We start from the raw sequence: 13,982 nt of genomic DNA, 5'->3' as shown, positions 1-13,982 counted from the left end.
TCTCATATCCATGAATTCAGGACCTCTCCCTCTATAACTTCATGCAAGAATATTTGACTTTTACAGTGTAGATTTTGAATAATCCCATCACAAAATCCTACTGTAAGCACATTTTGACAGTTTTTCGGAAGTTTGACAGGTGATTATAGGAGAAATCTAATTTTGTTCATGGGATATGTCTCATATAGATTTTGTGATGGGATTATTCAAAATCTACACTGTAAAAGTCAAATATTCTTGCATGAATTTATAGAGGGAGAGGTCCTGAACTCAGGGATATTAGACACTCCCATGAACAAAATTATATTTATCATATAATACCTGTCAAAGTTCAGAAAAAGTCAATGTGCTTACAGTAGGACTTTGTGATGGTATTATTCAAAATCTACACTGTAAAAGTCTAATATTCTTGCATGACATAATAGAGGGAGAGGTCCTGAACTCAGGGATATGAGACACTCCCATGAACAAAATTATTTTTCTCCTATAATCACCTGTCAAAGTTCAGAAAAACAGTCAAAATGTGCTTACAGTAGGACTTTGTGATGGGATTATTCAAAATCTACACTGTAAAAGTCTAATATTCCTGCATGACATGATAGTGGGAGAGGTCCTGAACTCAGGGATATGAGACACTCCCATGAACAAAATTATTTTTCTCCTATAATCACCTGTCAAAATTCATAAAAAGTCAAAATGTGCTTACAGTAGGATTTTGTGATGGGATTACTGACCGTCAAAATGATAGTTTGGTAGAGGGAGAGGTCCTGAAAGCATGTATGAGAGACTCTAATGAACACCGTATAATTATCCTTTTATTACTTGTCAAGAACGAGAAAAATACACTGTACACAATGTTTGTACAGTAATACTTTGTGAGGAAATTATTCAAAATCCATCCTGTGAAGAGTTATGGATAATTCACATTATATTGACTACATGAGCATTACATATTCTTAGCCAGAGAGAGACTGAGAGCAAGAGAAGAGAGACTGAGAGCAAGAGAAAAGAGAGAGAGAGAGAGTCAGAATTGACGTCAGGTGCATGAGTGGGTGAGAAATAGGCTAGTTCTGCGTCTAGCCTACCTAATTTCCGAAATACATACATTTATTTATTCTACATTATATCTTAATTATATAAATTAATGTCCCAATGTGCGATTAGCCATATCAGTGTAAGAAAAAGAAGCAGCGACGATATAAATATCTAGTGCAGAAACCGTTTCACCGTAATACTTCTAATAGGTACGCACCCCGTTCTTGTTTTGAATTTAGAAAAAAAAAGTGCGGCTCACTTGACCGTGGAAGAAAAAAGTCCGGCTCACTTGACTGCAGTCTCTCACGGTCACGGCTTCTGTGGCCGAGCAGTATTCCATAAAGTACGTTTTTAAGATGGATGGTGTTAAGGTTTGTTAATCTTTAGTGCTAGTGCCTATTGTATATATATACAAATATATATACAGCATATTATACATTATACAGTGTATTATAAATATATATACAGCATATTATACATCAAAATGTTCATAGGATCATTGACAACCATGCTCACCATTGAAACGAATGACGCTCCATTCTAATTTCTGAGCTGCTAATTTTGAATTCATACCCGTTTTATAACTTGTCACCACTCTCACCGTTTATAAGCTACACGGACATATGGCATAGGCTACATAGGCTACTGTATACCAAAATGTTCATCTGGTTCCCTGGATTCATATGGTGTCAATATCTAAACTGTAACATTTATACTTTTTGTGCGTGGCTGGAAGCCAGTGCACCATAGATAGCATTTGTCCGGGTGTCACTCCCTCCCTCCCTCCGTCCTGTTGTTGACCTGCAGTTCTATGTTGCGACCACAAGAGGCAGTGGTCCCAGCATACTAAAATGAATACACTATGACACCACATACTTTCCAGATATTTAGTGGTGTAGTGGATAAAGTACCTGACTCCCATGCAGAAGGTCAGGGGTTCAAGCCCTGGTGGGGAAGATTTTCTTTTGTCACTGGATGTTATAGAAGCTATGTAAAAATGTGGTTACCTGGTGGTGCTATGTCAGTTATTGAATTTATGTGCAGTAATTGAACATTTGAAATACTCCTGTTTTGAAATTATACCTACAATATAGGTGTCTCAGTAATTACCCATTATTAGGCTATACTTTGCATGTATTTACCAGGTAAATGTTTAGTAGGCCTAATTGGGGGACTTTGAAAGGAAAGGTTACCCAAAAAATGTCCAGAATAAGTTAATTCAGCAATAGAAATCCACAAGCCGAGGGCCAATGGTCCTAGGACATAGACAATAAACTTCCCGTGGAATGGTGGTGGAGCAATAGCGGGAGCATTTCGGATTACTAGCGGACCGCTGTCCCTGACGCTAATAATCCGCCAGAGGTCCGCTTGCCATTCGATGGCCAGGAACACGCCAGCGGATTGGTCCGGAGGTCCGCCAACTCGTCCATCGGGGACCCGCTGTAGGTCCGCTAGCCTTGTGTTATCTGGGTTCATCCCTTACCTTTGTCCAGAAACAGAAGTTGAACCAATTGCAGCAAAATAGCTAACATTACAGGAATCATCAGTGTAACTGCTTTAGCCACTGACCGCTACCTGTTGTGGAAGCTGCTGCTAGTTGTTGTGAGCTCATGAGCTAGGCTAACTGGCTATCCTGCTCTTATTGTGCTGGATCAGCATTGCAACTGGGCGACAAGACCCATCTTAAAGGGCAATGCTCGTTTTTGACAACCTGGACCTTATTTACGACATATTATAAGAAGTTTGACTCACCGAGATCACTTTGGTGTAGTTCGGAGGCCTGTAGAAGAAATTTAAAATCCAGCGCGAGCCAGTATATCCATGTAATGACGGTGATCGGGGCACCGAGAATGCAGTTCTCAAAAACGAGCATTGCCCTTTAATTTATCAGACTATTTCAGCGGCATGGCATGACTAGCTTCCGTCCTACCAATCCTGAACAGAAACAAGCCAGCCACGCACATAAACCAGGCTTGACCTGGCCTGGTCGAGATAGAGGTAGCTGAAGCCAGCCATGCTTTCCTCATGCCTGCCCTCTAGTGCTGGTGTGCACGAACACACACAGACACAAGGTCGTAGAAGCGGTTGCACCCTTGAAAACCAGTATGTATAAACCAGTATGTCAACATCAGATAAACAGAGGCAAAACAATGGCGCACGTCAACCTATTGACGACGAGGTCCTGAAAATGTCCTTATGATCAATATGAAGGAATTTAAAACAAGCAGCAAGACTCCCTTGTGACTGGACCATGGAAGAGGTCACATGATTTTCCATCCTCGTCACTTCAAATAACCCCCACCCCCCTCATGGACATACCGGCAGTTGGGGGACGGGGGGGGGGCACAGCCATAAAAGGGGAACAAGTCCTCCACATCGGAGGAAGAGAAAACCCAGATCAGTTTGAAAGAGAGGAGGAGGAGAGATAATAGGGTACCTGGATTCAGGATATAGCGTGTGTGTGTTTGTTTGAAGGGGGGGCATAGCCTACTGGTGAGGCAGTGAGCTTGTAGAGAGAGGATTTCTTTTAGAAACTTCTTCTAGCGGGAACCGTAACAACCCCGACTTTGGTGGGACTCTAGGCTACCGGGGGAAGAGAAGAGAGAGAAAAGAGAAAAGAGGAGGCAGAATGAAAGAGGCACTGCGTGCAGCGGAGGAGGGGACCGTTGGAAAGGGTTGCAGGGTTTGGGTGAAGAGTGAATTCGTTCGTGTGGGACTTGCAGAGACTCTAAGCACCTATGTCATGATGGTAAGAGAATTAGTTCAGGACAAGTCATCAGTGACTGTCAAATCTTCATTCAATATTAACTGTGTTTGCATTAATTTCAAGTGTAGTGCAACACGTATTTAGATCGATACAAAGTAGCCTACATGCCTAGAATGAATCAGTTGACATAATAGCATATAAAACTCTGGTATGCACTATTTAGTCCTATGCTAGTGTCAATTGGCAGATTTATTGATGTTCAATGATTTAGTGTGTCCGTGCCAATTCTGATTCCTTTTGCATTCTTGTTGTTGCAAACCAGTATTTCTTATAGTCATAACATGATCACACAGACGCACACACACGTCTCTCTCTCTCTCTCTCTCTCTCTCTCTCTCTCTCTCTCTCTCACACACACACACACGCACACACGTCTCTCTCCCCCCCCCTCCTCTCTCTCTCTCACACACACACACACACACACGCGCACACACACACACACACACACTCACGCACACACGTGTATCCCTCTCTCTCTCTCCCTTTCTCTCTCTCTCTCTCACACACGCACACACGTCTCTCTCCCCCCCCCTTCTCTCTCTGTCTTACACTCACACGTCAGGGTCATTTTGGGTATAGATCTGCGGACAAAATGGTGGTCTTGTGTCACCGGTGCGAAAGTCAATGGCATTTGGTCTCATAGTGAGGGGTCTGATTCAGGTCACATGTTGGCCAGCTGTTACAACAAATCCTGTTCTTATAGCCTGGGAGAAGTCCAAGAGCCTATGGGGGATCCAAGACACATTCTTGCTGTGGTGTTATTTTGTCTAGCCTACTTTATATAAGTATAAGGTATTTTTGTAAGGAGCTTACACTACTATTGCAGTATTATTCCATATCTTGAATGAGAATGGGAACTGGGTCATTAACCTAAATACACAGTTATTTTAACGCATCAACGTGTTTGATTAAGGACAATATAACACAACATGTGTGGTTTTTAACACATCTGTTTGTGTTAAAAAGAGTGTGTATGAAGTATTTTTCACAACTGCCTGTCATCTATCTATCTATCTATCTATCTATCTATCTATCTATCTATCTATCTATCTATCTATCTATCTATCTATCTATCTATCTATCTATCTATCTATCTACCTACCTACCTACCTACCTACCTACCTACCTACCTACCTACCTATCTATCTATCTATCTATCTATCTATCTATCTATCTATCTATCTATCTATCTATCTATCTATCTGTTTCACATATTTCACCGTTTTTCACATTCACTTGTATGCTTATCCAACATCTGTCACAACTTTCATGTATGGAGAGGCTGTTTCCAACATGCATAAATGCCTGTACCATCAGTTTCAAAGTATGACCACCTGTTTGAGTGAACATCTGTTACCCAAGCTCAGCCCAGAGGAGTGAAAGGGAGTAACATATAAAACCAGGCAAACCGGGTTACAAAGGAACCAAGGACACAGGATTTGTTAATCTTACCAAAAGAAAATAAACAACAATCAACAAACAAACTAGACAAAGGACAAACACAAAACACCTTCCCTGTAAAGGGAATCTCTTGAACTCCGGCTGACAATCTGGTTGTTACTGAACAAGGGTCAGTCAAAATCAACTTTATGGGTCACATACCAGATAGCAAGCGGGTGTGTAATGATTCTGGGCCATATATGGGCCGGAACTAAGCCACAAGGCCGCTTGCTATCTGGGATACCAGACCGGTGAAATGTTTTTCTGTTAGCTCCTAGGCTGTGCACACACTACCCAGATAGCAAGCGGATCTGGGCCATATACAGGCCAGATCTGGCCCTTGTGGCTTAGTTCCGGCCCATATATGGCCCAGAATCATTACACATCCGCTTGCTATATGGGTAAGCAATGTAGAGAGGTAAAAACGGATAAAGAGAACGCCAGTGCAATATATCACTAATACATGATGCAAAAGAGTAGCAGCAATATATCGCTAAATGTAAAGTACAAATGATATGGAAGAAATGGGGAGGTGTTGGGGGAAGGGGGGTGTAGGTGAAGTTGTGCAGTTAACTCAGTAGACAAGTGTACGTATGGGCTTGGTGGAAATATAGGTATAAATATGTATCTATATGATGTGTTTTTATATGTATATTTACACATTTACAGAATGTGGATATGTATAGTCTACCGAGTATAAATATAAATATATTGTCATTTGCACAAGCTGGACTGTCTGTATGTACTCCCAGATAGCAAGCGGATCAGGGCCATATGCAGGCCAGATCTGGCCCTTGTGGCTTAGTTCCGGCCCATATATGGCCCAGATCCGCTTGCGATCTGGGCTGGATGTCTGTTTCCTAAGTGTGTGAATGTGATTCCAGGTGTTTGGATTGGGCTCCGTGGCGCAGGTGGTAACGGGACGAGGAACGTTCGGGGAATACCTCAGTATCAACCTGGGGTTCGGCCTGGGCGTGGCCATGGGAGTGCACGTCGGCGGGAGAGTCTCGGGTAAAAGAACACCCCCTCTGACATTTTTGTCATGGTTTATTCTATCAAGGGCCGACACACCCCTTCGTTCGAATAGGTCAAGGTTACCGCCGTAACCGAACGGTACGACGCCATCTCCACTACTCTACACCGCGCCCTCTTCCACCTGGACCGTACGACTCCTGTTCGTTGACTTCAGCTCGGCATTCAATTAGGGCTGGGTATCGATTCAAATTTCAAGAATCAATTTGATTCTGATTCACAAGGTTCAGAATCGATTATCACGATTCAATTCGATTCATTATCGATTCGGTTAGTGTTACTAAAACCTGTTTTTTTAGCTGTAACCTTAATGACATGACTGCCAAGTTATGCAACACATCAATACTAGGGCTGGGTATCGAGACTGATTTCCAAAAATGAATGAATGAATGAATCATTGAATGAATTTATGAACTATTCATTCCTTCATTTATTCATTAAATAAAAGATCGATTTTGGAATTCATGAATCGATTCTGAATCATTTGATTCAGAATCGATGAATCTATTTTTTAAACCCAGCCCTAACTGTACATAATGATCATAGTGTACACAGCCCATCCCTGTGTATCATAGCCTATAGGCAAGGCAAGTTTATTTTTATAGCACATTTCAGCAACAAGGCAATTCAAAGTGCTTTACATTAAAAGCATTATGTAAAGATAGATAATAGCCCAGATAGATAGTAAAATGTATATAATGTATATAATCTCACTATATATAACCACTGCACATATATAACCAGTTACTTTATATAACCATTGCACATTGCGCTACCAATGCACTTAACGCTATAGATTGTTGTGAATAATGCTTCCTTATTGCAATAGAAATGCTGTTGTACCTCTGGTTGGACACACATCATTCCGTTGCACTTGTCTTGGCACTTGTCTTGTGCTGTGCAATGACAATAAAGTGAATCTAATCTAAATCTAATCCCAGACAGCAATCCGATCAGGGCCATATACAGGCCAGATCTGGCACTTGTGTCTTAGTTCCGGCCCACATATGGCCCAGATCCGCTTGCTATCTTGGATCAAACATTACTGTAGTAACTATACTTGTAGATCTACAAGTCACCCATCTCTCCATCTCTCCTAGGAGCCCATATGAATGCAGCCGTGTCGTTCACCATGTGTCTGTTTGGCCGTCTTGGCTGGAACATGCTGCCCCTCTATGTCATCTCTCAGTTTCTTGGTTCATTCTTAGCAGCTGGGACGGTTTATACCCTTTACTATGGTAAGAACGTTCAGTAGAACTTCCTCACAATGACTATCATCATGACAATCATGTCTTGTTTCACTTGGTGTAGAATAGTCCCTAGATCGAGACTTAAGACCAAGGGTGACCGAGCTTTTGCGGTGGCTGGCCCAAAGCTCTGGAACAGCCTCCCTCCACACATTAGACACGCACAGAACCTAGGGCTCTTTAAGTCTCAGCTTAAAACGCACTTGTTTTCACTGGCTTTTGAGGCCTGATAGCCTACATCCCTGTCCTGTTTTGTGTCCTGTCCTTTTATTGTTCTGTGATTATGTGCACTTTATTCTGTTTTTTTGTTTTAGTTTATTTTATATATTGTACAGCACTTTGGTGCAACTTTGGTTGATTTTAAACGTGCTTTATAAATAAAGTTGACCTTGACCTTGACCTTCACGAACATTCTCTACAAACTCAGAAACTCGTTTTAAAACACACTCGGTGGTTTTGGCCATAAGTAACTTATCCCATTAGTATCCTATTCTGTCACTGTTTTCCCAGATGCCATATACGATTATTGCGGAGGGAATTTCACCGTCACTGGCCCCAACAACACGGCTGGCATCTTTGCCACCTACCCGGCACCTTACCTCTCCTTACATGCTGGGTTCCTTGACCAGGTGAGAAAGAGAGGGTCGTTTGTCTCATAAGAACACCAGGTGGTTCAACCAGCCCCACTGACCCAGTCACTTTCCAGTCTTGACCTTTAGGGAATGTCTAGTAAAGACTCTCCAATTCCTGGCGTTTCTTGTTAATCTGTTCGTTTGCAGTCCTTTGTTTTTGTTTGTCTCCCTTTGTACCTGGGCTGCGCCCCGGGCTGATGTAACAGTTGGTTGGAGGGCGCATTATAAAAAATAACATAACATAACTACAGCACCGATGAAGGCTTTTCTATAAAAGCTGACATTACTGAGACTAACTAAATTCCCAGTTCCTCAGATGAAAGAAGACAGGGTCCTGAATGGAACCCTGCAGAACCCAATGTGTGTGTGTGTGTGTGTGTGTGTGTGTGTGTTCCAGGTGATGGGCACGGCCATGCTGTTGCTATGCCTGATGGCTCTGTCGGACCAGAGGAACCAGCCGGCTCCGTCCGGTGGAGAACCTTTATCCGCGGGGCTGCTGGTGCTCCTCATAGGGATCTCCATGGGCAGTAACAGCGGCTACGCCATCAACCCCACCAGGGACCTGGGGCCCCGGCTCTTCACCGCCATCGCAGGCTGGGGGCCCGAGGTGTTCAGGTACGGAACTGGATCACATGCTGCTGGTGTTACTATAGAAGTACTATATGTTGTATATATATATATACTATATCTTGTTGCTATATAAGTGCAGTCCATTTACCATTTGTTAGTTTTTTATAGTTTTTTTTAAAGATATATATTTTTAAGGCATTTGATTTGATGTGTTCAAGGGGGACACTGTACATTAATGAACACTTACAGAAAATGAACACATTTCAGCAAATGTAAATACACCCAATTATAGCCATAGGCTAATTTCCATTGGTAGTCCATAGCATTTCTACTTTATTATGATAGGACAGTGTAGGTGACAGATAGGAAAGGTGAGGGAGAGAGAGAGGGGAAGACATGCGTGGGCTGGATTCGAACCCAAGCCGCCGCGGTAAGGCATTCCCTGTGTTTCCGGTATTATGTTTCCGGTATTACACAATAATGCGCTGCTGAAACTTCACATTTCAAGTTGCTTGCAACAGTTAATTTTGTAATTTAATATAAGCTTGCTATTAATAAACTGAGCTTAATTACAATAGTGTGTATTTTCCATCATGTGTTGCACTGTAGGGCTCTAGAAATGCCGTATACCGTGAAATACCGTAAACTGTACCATGTAACTAGATACCGTATCGTACCGTAATGCAAAAATCCATACCGTCTCATTCCTACTCTGAATATTTTTTTTTTTCAAACCTTTAATTATGCTCGAGAGGCACTGAGGTTGCCCTCATTTACAGTGACGACGAGCCAAATAAACTCCATTTCGACGAGCCAAATAAACTCCATTTCCTGTTACTGACTCCCCCTTTTTTAACATACAGTACGATCTTCAACCATAGAATAACCAAATAGAGGAAACGTTCTGCTTTTCTCTCCCTGCTGCAGGGCTGGGAGGGGCTGGTGGTGGGTCCCTGTCGTAGCGCCATTAGTGGGCGGAGTCATCGGCGCCGCCGTCTACATGGCGTTCGTGGAACTGCATCACCCTTCACTCCGCAACCAGAGGAGGGCGCTAGAGGACGCGGAGGAAGAGGACGCAGCCCCTCTGGAGAATCAGAAGAGTGTATGCGCCAAGGTGTGTGTGTGAGGCCTAGTCGCGCGTGTGTCCACACAGACGACGAAGCGCTAACTGCAGCCCTATCTAAGGAATGTGAACCAAATGATGAAAAGGTGGACAGGGATTTGTCTGGCCCTGACCCCCCTCAAGGTCAACACACTGGATAATCTGTTTCCCAAGTAGAGCCCATTTTTGTGTTGGGAGGTCAAATCAATTCCCTGTGTAGTGAAAAGACCACCAAACTCTCCCTTGAGGCAGAGCAAACTCCTAACTCAACAACTACGGGACGGAACCGTCTACACAGACACTCCCAGAATGCTTTGCAGGAAGAGAAAGGACTTTTGGATTTCTAGTCATGGTGGGACTAGGAGAAGCTTCATCACAGCGTCTATGATTTATAGGGGTGTAACAATATACCGTGCCACAATATATCGCGATACAGAAACGTCACAATACGTATCGTCAAGGTGAAAACAATATTGTGATGTTTATTGTATATCAGTGAACGCTGGCTACACAACGCTGGTAACAAACACGTCTTTTGTCTCTAGGCCTCTCCATGATATTACAACAGTTAGGCTGTAAATTCACAAAGTGTATTGGAGTAGAAATGTGGAGAAATGCACAATTGGCGTGAACAGCAGCGCTACTGCAACGCTTCACACCTGCCCTTAGTGTATCGTATCGTATTGTTATCGTCAACCCAATATCGTGTATCGTATCGTATCGTGAGATTAGTGTATTGTTACACCTCTAATGATTTATATACAGAGTTCGTCAGAGGACCTACCGCATGGGATGGGATGAGTAGATGAGGCCGATACTGATAAGACTGCTAGACGATGGATAGTATGGTAAATTGCCAGTTTGGGAACCTTTAAATGTCTAACTGAGTGTCTAGGACTGTAATAGTAGTAGTACTACTACTACTATTACTACTACTACTACTATGAGGAACTAATAAGCACTGATAAGATACTGTAAGGACAAGTGATTACAAGACCTCCAATGTACCTGGTCCTAATGTAACTGGTTACACATGGCTAATAAACTTTATATTCTATTCTTATATTTTACATACTGTATGAAAAGGACTGTGCTTTAACCTCTTGGAATACTTTTATTAAATGAATAAATAAATATACATACAGAAATAAGGACACTGAGGACATAGAAAATAATCTAAACTGAGAGGTGGTCATCAACGCTTCACAGGGAATAGCAGCAATAGTGAAGAAAACTGTGTGTTTGTCTCTCGCTCTTTACTCAGACCCACGTACACACACACACACACACACACACACACACGTACCAGTGAGCATGCTAGCACATCCTATTTCAGACACCGAGGACGGCAAACCTGATAACAATCTATCCATAACGAGATCTCACTCAGACACATGCTCTTTTTAGGAATGGAAGCATTTGGTAACATAGCAGCCAAATGTTTCCTCTAGAAATACTTACGGACGTTGGGAAGACCCAACTGTAGTGTTACGGTCGACATAAAACGCTGGCATCGGCTAATCATTCTGAAAGATTTCAATTGTCATCGTTTGGGCACGCTGTGCTTCCCGGAGCCCCCCTGTCCCTTGGCGACGCCCCCCGCCCCTCCCAGGGTCGACTGCTTCTTCTTGGGGGCCGGCGGCTTGGCTTTGCCCTTGAAGGCCCGGGCGGGGTCCAGCGTGTTGATGGGGGGCCCCCCGGCCGCGTCGGCCATATTGGACTCCCAGTGGAACGTGAGGGGCTGGTACAGACACGCCCACTGCTGGGTGAGAGAGACGGTGAGAATTAGGGCTGGGTATCGATTTGAATTTAAAGAATCGATTCGATTTCGATTCACAAGGTGCAGAATCGATTATCACGATTCAATTCGATTCGATTCAATATCGATTCGGTTAGTGTTACTAAAACCTGTTTAAAAAACCTAAGTACAGTAAATATCAGATACTTTAAGACTTTTACTCAAGTAGGTGACTCACTTTTACTCAAGTCATTTTCCAGTAAGGTAACTTTACTTTTTTTACTTACTTTTTACCAGTAAGGTACTTTACTTCCCCCTCTCTTACCTTGGCCTGGGGGCTGGGTCCGTACGGGGTGAAGGCGTACTGCCACTCGGGCAGCCCCAGGTGGGTGATCATAAGGCGGTAGTAGGCGGTGAAGGTCGGGGTTAGGTAGTGCCAGTACAGAGAGCGGTCTAGGAACCACACCTCACACTGGTGGGCGACCGCACCTGGAACCAAAACCACACTGTTGGGGTGGAGTGACGAGGGTGTCAAGTGACAAGAGGGTGACATTTTGATGATATAGAGACGGCTCTATACTTTTCTACTCTCCTGGAATGAAGAAACCCATGCGGTACTCAAAAGCGTTGTAATAATGCACTCATGGGCTGATGAATTTCCACTGAAACATATTCTTTACTTCAGTATAATTTGTCGACATGGAGATATGAGTTTGGGGAATGCATGTACCTTTAGCACAGTCTTTGTAGACCAGGCAAACCTTGCCAATTCCAATGCAGGGATCGAGCTCAAAGATACGGCTCCTGGAATCAAAATGAGGCTTCCCTGAACCCCAGAGAGAGAGAGAGAGAGAAGGAGAGAGAGAGAGAGAGAGAGAGAGGGAGAGAGGGTGAGTTCGATCCCCGGCCGAGTCATACCAAAGACTATAAAAACGATACCCGATGCCTCCCTGCTTGGCACTCAGCATTAAGGATTGGATAGGGTGTAAGTCCCTGTTCATACTAGCGTCATGTCCAGGGGGTGGACCTGTTCATACTAGCGTCATGTCCAGGGGGTGGACTTGTACATCAAGCTGCCTCACGCTACAGAAACAGGAGAGAGGCTCCTGCCCTATGGGCCACTAGGCCCCAGAAGCACTGGTTCTCAAAAGACTTACTTACAAACATGACTAGGATTCAAAGCACCTAACGAAACCCACTGAAACAGGGCAAAAAAAACAACGTTTCCCTCACCTTCCGTTTCATTGTCCCCTGAGTCCAGGTCGGCCAGTGTGGGCGCGTTGGGGAGGGGGAACACGGCCGATGACGACGGACACAGAGGCTTGAGTTTGGTCACACTGTTGACCACCATACAACCCACAGGCACCGTCTCATCTGAGAGAGGGACAAGTGAACATTACAGATAAGAAAATATCTACATGATGACGATGGTTCACTTTTTTAAATGATCTTTTAAGTCTAGAGCAGTCTTAAAACTACAGTAGAAAAATATTTTAGTAAGATTTTAAACATATGAAACATGAAAACCCCATCTCTGTAGGTCACTGTTTGGCTCTGCTACCGCAATTATAATAACTACTTAATAACGACTAATGACTAAGAGCATATTCTAGGTCTGAAGGCAAAGTGCAGAAATATCAATCTAAAATACAACAGGCGCTTAAGAGGGAGGATCATTGTAGTACTTCTTGAAGAGAAGAGTTTTGAGCCTGCGACGAAAGATGGGCAGCGACTCTGCTGTCCTGACGTCAGTGGGCAGTTCGTTCCACCACTGCGGGGCCAGGACAGAGAAGAGCCGTGGCCGAGTCGATCGACCGCAGGGGCCTCGGAGTGACGGGGCAACCAGTCGCCCCGAGGTAGCAGAGCGTAGTGGTCGGGAGGGGGAGTAGGGTTTGACCATGGCCTAGAGGTAGGAGGGGGCTTCTCAACTCTCAGCGCGAGCAACACAACGCAATGGAACCACAACGCAACCACAATTCCGAGACGCGCCAACGGTGAAGCCTGAAACGCATACGTGTGAGTCCAGTTGGAGATACCTACTGTCCAGTTTAACACTCCATGTGAGGGAGAAACCATCTGTTGTTAGATAGAAGTCCCTGAGATCCTCAGGAAGAACACACATGTTTTTCTGAAATGAAAATTCACATTCACTGAATACAGACAGTATCCTCCCTGTGCTTGCATGCATTCATGTGTGACTACATGAAAGAGCTTGTTTTTGACAGAAATTAACATCAGATATTAAATCAGGGTAATTACAGAACCTACTACAATTACTACTACTACCAGGCCTACTACTATTACTACTACTACTACTACTACTACTACTACTACTACTACTATTACTACTACTACTACTACTATTACTACTACTACTACTACTACTACTACTATTACTACTACTACTACTACTACTATT

The 13,982-nt window shown here is 43.5% G+C and overlaps 2 protein-coding genes across 3 annotated transcripts in view; one reads left to right on the top strand and one right to left on the bottom strand.

Moving 5' to 3' along the window:
* Nucleotides 1–3,696: 3,696 nt before the first annotated feature.
* On the top strand, nucleotides 3,697–9,849 carry aqp7 (aquaporin 7; the record flags this gene model as incomplete). Its single annotated transcript, XM_084445704.1, has 6 exons — nucleotides 3,697–3,784; nucleotides 6,127–6,253; nucleotides 7,375–7,512; nucleotides 8,032–8,150; nucleotides 8,551–8,768; nucleotides 9,651–9,849. The coding sequence occupies exons 1-6, from the start codon at nucleotides 3,779–3,781 to the stop codon at nucleotides 9,847–9,849; spliced, it is 807 nt and encodes a 268-aa protein (XP_084301830.1). The 5' UTR covers nucleotides 3,697–3,778.
* A 1,193-nt stretch (nucleotides 9,850–11,042) lies between these two features.
* Nucleotides 11,043–13,982, bottom strand: part of tpgs2 (tubulin polyglutamylase complex subunit 2) — a gene marked incomplete at its 5' end in the record, with an annotated part of 5,485 nt that continues 2,545 nt past the window's right edge. Inside the window, 5 exons of one of the 2 annotated variants that reach the window (XM_084446259.1) lie at nucleotides 11,043–11,587; nucleotides 11,889–12,052; nucleotides 12,294–12,389; nucleotides 12,797–12,937; nucleotides 13,604–13,691. In XM_084446259.1, the coding sequence (XP_084302385.1) occupies nucleotides 11,369–11,587; nucleotides 11,889–12,052; nucleotides 12,294–12,389; nucleotides 12,797–12,937; nucleotides 13,604–13,691 (708 nt within the window). In that variant the 3' untranslated portion in view covers nucleotides 11,043–11,368. The remainder of the gene's footprint in view (nucleotides 11,588–11,888; nucleotides 12,053–12,293; nucleotides 12,390–12,796; nucleotides 12,938–13,603; nucleotides 13,692–13,982) is intronic. The other variant, XM_084446260.1, reaches the window with a different exon arrangement.

This window comes from Borostomias antarcticus (genome assembly GCF_949987555.1).
Source record: "Borostomias antarcticus genome assembly, chromosome: 11".
Classification (NCBI taxonomy): Eukaryota; Metazoa; Chordata; class Actinopteri; order Stomiiformes; family Stomiidae; genus Borostomias; species Borostomias antarcticus.
This window is presented reverse-complemented; position numbering and strand designations above follow the sequence as displayed.